General features: G+C 38.7%; 1 protein-coding gene across 1 annotated transcript; it reads left to right on the forward strand.

Moving 5' to 3' along the window:
* Window positions 1–246: 246 nt before the first annotated feature.
* On the forward strand, window positions 247–6457 carry LOC113341097 (cellulose synthase A catalytic subunit 1 [UDP-forming]-like). Its single transcript, XM_026586122.1, has 14 exons — window positions 247–327; window positions 1068–1263; window positions 1372–1529; window positions 1830–1941; window positions 2038–2224; window positions 2351–2617; window positions 2701–3046; window positions 3140–3277; window positions 3386–3511; window positions 3923–4135; window positions 4221–4488; window positions 4775–4971; window positions 5062–5412; window positions 5524–6457. Exons 1-14 carry the CDS (start codon window positions 247–249, stop codon window positions 6112–6114), a joined length of 3231 nt encoding a protein of 1076 aa, XP_026441907.1. The 3' UTR covers window positions 6115–6457.
* Window positions 6458–7895: the final 1438 nt, after the last annotated feature.

Consider the following 7895-nt stretch of genomic DNA (forward strand, 5'->3'; position numbering starts at 1 on the left):
TCTTCCATTAACCATGAAAAAATTGGAAAGACAGACAGAAAAGAAGCTCTTGAAGCAGTGAGAAGAGAGACCCAGAACCAGACCCAGAGCGAAAATGGGGAGGAAATCTGAGTGAGAGAGTGAATCTCATCTCATCTCACACCCATCATTATCATCATCAACCTGATTTAGAAGCTCTGAAGCAGTGTAGAGAGAGACCAAGAGTAATCAGTAGATTGATTGTTGATCTCTGTAAATTTAGCAGTGATGGAAGCAAAGGCGGGATTGGTAGCTGGTTCTCATAATCGAAATGAGTTTGTTATGATAAGAAATGAAGGAGATGCCGGGGTTTGATTCTAATCCGAAATGAATATTTATTTATTATTGATTTTCTATATTTGGATCTGGTTGTTTGACTCATTTAGTGATAATGAAATTTGAGCTGGATTGTGTTATTAGATGGATGGATGATGATCATCATAAATCGACTAGATTTACAGCAATGAGTTTTAGTAGTACCAAATTTGTGGGTTTAGGAGCTGAGATCTATATAGCAAATCTGAAACTGAGCTTTTTTTTTCTTGTAATTGAGCTTTTGGTACTCATTCTCACTGAAATTTACAGACTTATTGTGTAAAGGTGGAGTTTTTATTTCTCAGTTCAGTGCAAATAAGAGGTGGTTTTTGAGATGGGATCTGGGCTTCTGCTTTTTTCCACAGTTTTTTAAGTTACTTGGGCATTTTGCATTTTTGATTTGAGCCAAGATTTAGGTGAATTATGATTTGGATAGATCTAATGCATTGTTTAGTTAGAGATGAATAGATTTTTAGCTGTGTTTTTCACTGTATAGTTGGGTAATTGAAGTTTAAAGAGTGTTGGTGTGTTTACTGATTAGGATTTAGTGTCAGTGAATTTTGGGGGTACTTTCACTGTCAGCTCCATTTTGGGATCGAGTAGTTAATGGGTCACATCTAACTCTTAAATGTGATTCCTTTTGAGGCTTGTAGATAAGATTGAAATGAATTACTTCGTTTATGAATATTTTCTGCATCTCCTCTTATTAAATTAGAAATTTGTGGATGATGCAGTTGAAGCCATCGAAAAATTTGAATGGTCAAGTGTGTCAGATCTGTGGGGATACTGTCGGGGTTACTGAGAAAGGTGACGTATTTGTTGCTTGTAATGAGTGTGCATTCCCGGTTTGTCGACCTTGTTATGAGTACGAGAGAAGAGAGGGGAATCGCTCTTGTCCCCAGTGCAAGACTCGATACAAAAGACTCAAAGGTAAGCCCTTCCGTGTTTCTTTGATGGGTTTGATTAGTTATGTTAGAGTTCCTATGTATTTGTATTTGGCTTTATAATTGTCTGGCTAATAATGATTGTAAATGTCAGGGAGTCCAAGAGTTGAGGGAGATGATGAAGAGGATGATATCGATGACCTTGAGAATGAGTTTGCAAGGAGGCAGTGGCAAGGAGAAGACGTCGACCTCTCTTCATCCTCTAGACATGAGTCACAACTCCCTATTCCACGTCTTACTAATGGTCGCCAAGTAAGTAAAATTAATGCTTTTGTACTTATTGGTTCCTACAGATATAGAAAACAAAAAATCGAACAACCATTTATCTTGGCTGATGCAATTTTCATTATTCTCCCTTCTTCACTAACTGTATACGATGCTTTATTGGGGTAGCACAAAAATAAGGAAAATAATACATTTTTATTTAAAGAGATATACCACTAAGTCTAGGTTTAGGAAAATCAGCGAGCGATTCTCTAATCACATTTTGGTTAAGCTTGGCAGAGTTGGTTTAGCATTTTTGTTTACTTACCCGAAATACAAATATTTCAGGTATCTGGAGAAATGCCTGCAACACCAGATAACCAGTCAGTGCGAACCACGCATTCAGGTCCTCTGGGAAGTGAAAAGCGTGCTCTTTCTTATATTGACCCTAGTCAACCAGGTAATGCTAATTTTTGAATCATCTATAAGCATTCTTTGAACTAGTTCCACTTCGAATTTGTAACACTAATAAATTTGTTCCTTTATGTCATATCAGTTCCCGTGAGAGTTGTGGACCCCTCAAAGGACTTGAATTCTTATGGACTTGGTAGTGTTGATTGGAAAGAAAGAGTTGAGGGCTGGAAGCTCAAACAGGAGAAAAATATTACGCAAATGAGCAGTAGATATCCTGAGGGAAAGGGAGACATGGAAGGAACTGGTTCAAATGGAGAAGTTCTACCAGTGTAAGCTAAGCACTCACTTTGCCAAGATAACATTCTTTTTAATTTGAACTTTGCCTTTTCTCAAACTTTTTATGTATTCTCTCATTTCTCAGATATTAATTTTTTGTTTGTATTCATCTACTGTAGGGCTGACGATGCCCGTCAACCAATGAGTCGGATTGTGCCTATTTCTAATTCCCACCTGACCCCTTACCGTATTGTGATCATACTTCGGCTTATTATCCTGGGTTTTTTCTTGCAATACCGTGTTACCCACCCAGTTGACGAGGCTTACGCGTTATGGTTGGTGTCAGTTATTTGTGAGATCTGGTTTGCCTTGTCTTGGATTCTTGATCAATTTCCGAAATGGTATCCTATCAATCGAGAGACTTACCTTGACCGTCTCGCTATAAGGTTTGCTACCTCATTTCTCCTCGTGACTTGTGACATTTCTGTTCTATGGTTACTTATACTGTATAATTCACTTGCCTAAACAGATATGATCGACCAGGGGAGCCTTCGCAGTTAGCTCCAGTAGATATCTTTGTCAGTACAGTGGATCCTCTCAAAGAGCCTCCTCTAGTGACAGCTAATACTGTGCTGTCCATTCTTGCCGTGGATTATCCTGTTGACAAAGTGTCTTGCTATGTTTCGGATGATGGGTCTGCAATGTTGACCTTTGAGTCCCTATCTGAAACCTCAGAATTTGCAAGAAAGTGGGTCCCTTTCTGCAAGAAGCACAATATTGAACCTAGGGCTCCTGAATTCTACTTTCAGCAGAAGATAGATTACTTGAAGGACAAGATACAACCTTCTTTTGTCAAAGAGAGGAGATCAATGAAGGTAAGATAATTGACCATAGGATGAAACAAGTCGTGTCCGGTCATCTGGCTATCAACTACTAATGTGAAGAAAATGTTTTTTCTTTTTTCCCAGAGAGAATACGAGGAATTCAAGGTTAGAATCAATGCTCTAGTAGCGAAAGCACAGAAAATGCCAGAAGAAGGTTGGACGATGCAGGATGGAACTCCTTGGCCTGGAAATAACCCTAGGGATCACCCTGGCATGATCCAGGTATCATAACTCTCCCTATACCCTGATATCAGTGCATAAGTTATTTTCAGATTGGATGTTTTTCCTTTATTGTTTATTAAGCATTTTCTTTTGTTCTTGGAAATGCAGGTGTTCTTAGGACACAGTGGAGGGCTTGATACCGATGGAAATGAGCTACCTCGACTTGTGTATGTTTCTCGTGAGAAGCGACCAGGTTTCCAACATCACAAGAAAGCTGGTGCAATGAATGCTTTGGTTCGTGGTGCTTTATTCTTTTTCCACTATATGTCCTGTATTCCTTTTAACGACGTAACTGCGAGATATATGCAACGGCTCATTAATGTGGCTATTAAGATGTGTCAGATATCAGAAACACCTGCATATCAAAACCTGTCTGTGCATACAAAATATCCACTTATAAGGGATAGCTTTAAGTTTTTTGAATTCACTCAAGTGCACAACATGGAAAACTACAATCAGATTGATACACTTCTAATACAGAAAAAATAAGAGAAGGGAAAATTTTTAAATATGAAGCAATGTTAATTGGTGTTCTAGGCACCAGTTGGTGGATAGATAACAAACACCAGCTTCCTGTGACAGTGAAGCAGCAAAGTTCACTAATATACGGCTGACATGTTTGTCTCTTTGTCTCCTGTTTAACAGGTTCGAGTGTCAGCTGTTCTTACCAACGGTGCCTATCTTCTGAATGTCGATTGTGATCACTACTTCAATAACAGTCAAGCTGTTAGAGAGGCCATGTGTTTCATGATGGACCCTGCATATGGAAAGAGAACCTGTTATGTTCAATTCCCACAGAGATTTGACGGCATTGATCTTCACGATCGATATGCCAATCGCAACATTGTCTTCTTTGATGTATGTATCTCCTATTCTTTTTTCTCGAGGTAAAAAATTCCATCCTTATATGTGCATCAAGGCTCATTGTTTGTATTTGATGTAGATCAATTTAAAAGCGTTGGATGGCGTCCAAGGTCCAGTTTATGTGGGAACAGGATGCTGTTTTAACAGACAAGCTCTATATGGTTATGATCCAGTCCTCAGTGAAGCTGACTTGGAGCCTAACATTATTATTAAGAGCTGTTGTGGTGGATCAAGAAAGAAGGGAAGAAATGGAAACAAGAAGTACAATGATAAAAAGCGAGGAATGAAACGAAGTGAATCTAATGTTCCCATTTTCAACATGGAAGACATTGACGAAGGCGTGGAAGGTAAGTTTTGGATATCTTTTTGTTTTTGCTATTGACCCCTTTTAAACCATAGATAGGGTCCAGTCACTAGCACCTGAATAAGTTTCTGCTGCAGTCATATGTCAAATGTTATTAAGTGATTTGTTTGGTGGGAAAATGCAAATTCTAACATTTATATTTATGAAATAATAATCCTCATCAAGTTCTTCATTTCTAGGCTTCCGCTTTCCAGTTAGGTTATCCTCTTTTATCTGTCCCCTGCCTTGTGATAAAGCTAACATGTTTTCTTGTCCATCATTGTCTTCAGGCTACGAAGATGAAAGATCACTTCTTATGTCTCAGAAGAGCTTAGAGAAGCGATTTGGTCAGTCCCCAGTTTTTATTTCATCAACATTCATGGAGCAAGGTGGGATACCACAATCAACCAATCCTGCATCTCTTCTGAAAGAAGCCATTCACGTCATTAGCTGTGGTTACGAGGATAAGTCCGAATGGGGTAAAGAGGTAAGTTAAAAAGTGCTACCAAATGACATCGTCTGTGGGAATGGTGCTGGAGACAGACTCTAACTGGGTTTCTTTCTTTTATGCAATCAGATTGGTTGGATTTATGGGTCTGTGACAGAAGATATTTTGACTGGATTCAAAATGCATGCTCGAGGATGGATATCTGTTTATTGTGTGCCTCCTCGTCCTGCCTTTAAGGGATCTGCTCCAATCAATCTTTCAGATCGTTTGAATCAAGTTCTTCGATGGGCCTTGGGATCCATTGAAATTCTTCTAAGTAGGCATTGCCCCATTTGGTATGGTTACAGTGGAAGATTGAGGTTGTTAGAAAGATTAGCATACATAAATACCATCGTGTACCCTCTCACCTCACTTCCGCTACTTGCGTACTGTATACTGCCTGCAATTTGTCTTCTTACTGGGAAATTTATCATCCCTGAGGTTAGCTAATTTGCATCTTATCTGCAATTTATGCTTTAGTTTTATCAAATTTTCCTGTTGTTCTCTTAATTGTTTATGCATGTACGTTAAACTTCTATTATATGTGTGCAGATAAGCAACTATGCTGGTATCTGGTTTATTCTACTCTTTCTTTCCATTGCTGTTACTGGAGTCCTTGAGCTCCGATGGAGTGGTGTCGGGATTGATGATTGGTGGAGAAATGAGCAGTTTTGGGTCATTGGTGGTACATCTGCACATCTTTTCGCTGTCTTCCAAGGTCTATTGAAGGTTCTTGGTGGTATTGATACCAACTTCACAGTCACATCCAAGGCAACCGATGACGAAGGGGACTTTGCCGAGCTTTACCTTTTCAAATGGACTGCTCTTCTCATCCCTCCAACTACTGTCCTCATTGTGAACATGGTGGGTATCGTTGCAGGTGTTTCATATGCGATAAACAGTGGATACCAATCATGGGGTCCACTCTTTGGCAAATTGTTTTTCGCCATCTGGGTCATTCTTCATCTGTACCCTTTCTTGAAGGGTTTGTTAGGTCGCCAGAATCGTACCCCAACCATTGTTATCGTGTGGTCAATCCTCCTGGCTTCCATCTTCTCACTGCTGTGGGTTCGTATCGATCCTTTCACCTCTGCTGCCACAAAAGCTGCTGCAAGAGGTCAGCAGTGTGGTATCAACTGCTAAAATTTACATGGAATCCATTTTGTTGCTTCCTAAACCTTTCACGTCTCCCTTTTTTGCCTCACCCTTGTGTAAATAGTAAAATGTCAGTTCTACATGTCAGGATTCTAGTAATTTATGATCAAGGGATGAGTTTTTTTTTATTTTATATTCTTTTGTCTTTGTTGTGTGTATCAAGCCATCTACTCCTGATAGATTTAATGCGGAATCCTGCTGTAGGTTAGTTATGGGTAGGGGTGGCATCAGCAGCTAAAGTTGAGTTTATTTTTGCTCTTGCTGTGCTGTATCTTTGTAATTTGTACTTGTTATTATAAGATCATAAAGAACATTCATTACTCTTGTTTTATTTTGGCGTGGAAGATCGAAATGTGTGGATCTGGAACTGTTTTCTTTCAAAGACGAATAAACCACATGATTCATTTTTCTTAAAGAACAGAGTGTTGCTCAAACTAAATGTATTACTAACATTTTCATCTATGGTTTGTTGTACACTTTCTCTTCCCAAGAAACCAAATCTCTATAACCAAAACCTTTCTAGCTTCTTCTAGTACGCACCACCTTGAATACATTGCGATAAGAGAGTTACCCACAAAATTTTGAGCGCCAAACTCAGATTTTAATATCTGAGTGAACCTGAATCCCAAGAAGCTCTGGAGGAGTTGAACAAAAGAAATTTACAGTTGTGTATGTTACTGCATCAAAAACAACCCCTTTCCGATGCACTTCAACAGCAAACTCCACAGCATCTTCACTACACATTGGAAACTCGAAAGAATGGTATTCCAAGACATGATGTGTTCTCTAGACTCCTAAAGATCTAAGCTCAACTGAACTGCCCAGATTTGCAATAGAAACTCATCAACGAATTATGAACAGCAACGTAGGTGTTTTCGTATAATGCACTCATACAACCAAATTGAATCTGCTTTTTTAGTGTTTCCAAATTTAAGAATGGAAGACTTCTGTGTAAATAAGAAAGCAATGAACGGTCAACAGAAGACTGATTTGGATGAGGAATATGAATGAAAGAGTGGAAGCCATGTTTCAGAAAAAGGAAGTTTTTGAAACTTGATAACACTTGATCTTGTTCTAGGAAACAGTGACGTAATCTATAATGGACGGAAAACATAAAAAAATTTCAACACCTGCCTCGGAAACCCACTAAGAATGCTTAAACCTGCAAGTATAAGTCTTCAATGGAGTGACCGCATAAATTTATTTGTTAGAGTGGCATCACATAAATTCCTGCATGTAACCTAGCTAAGGACACGTCTAAAGACACGTCTAACCCTGGTTTCATATTAAATGATCACAAATCAAGGTACTAACTACAAGGACTAGGATGTACAATTCAAGAAGAAAAACATCATACTGTAAAAGGAGTCAGCAAAAACATGTTGAAATTGTCGTACCCCCTTCTCTAGCAGAATAACATACAACATATTACAAAGTGCAAAGGGAAAGAAAAATAAAATTAAATCTTGAACTATAATCCTGGAACCTACTCCTTCATATATCAGGAATGATGAAATGGGAAGACAACATCGACCTTAGACCTTAAACGATATAGTGAACAGAAATGTCCATATCAGCAAGTAGGTTTTAAAATCACAGAGATCAGGAAAAACAGACACAGAAGGATGTTAAAAAAGGACATGTAAATATACACGGTCACAAATATCCATACCAATGCCGAAAACAAAGAGGTTTCAACAAATATCCATACCTCAGTGGCACATGCAAAATTACCCAATTCTACACACATAGCAGCAGCACCACAGCAA

This window comes from Papaver somniferum, unplaced genomic scaffold (assembly GCF_003573695.1).
Source record: "Papaver somniferum cultivar HN1 unplaced genomic scaffold, ASM357369v1 unplaced-scaffold_24, whole genome shotgun sequence".
Taxonomy (NCBI): domain Eukaryota; kingdom Viridiplantae; phylum Streptophyta; class Magnoliopsida; order Ranunculales; family Papaveraceae; genus Papaver; species Papaver somniferum.

Excerpts from the sequence above, each read along its gene's own strand:
- LOC113341097 (XM_026586122.1), top strand. The coding sequence starts at position 247 with ATGGAAGCAAAGGCGGGATTGGTAGCTGGTTCTCATAATCGAAATGAG. Across the intron at positions 328-1,067 it reads GAAATGAAGGAGATGCCGGG|TTGAAGCCATCGAAAAATTT; the intron begins GTTTGATTCTAA and ends TGGATGATGCAG. Across the intron at positions 3,047-3,139 it reads AAGAGAGGAGATCAATGAAG|AGAGAATACGAGGAATTCAA; the intron begins GTAAGATAATTG and ends CTTTTTTCCCAG.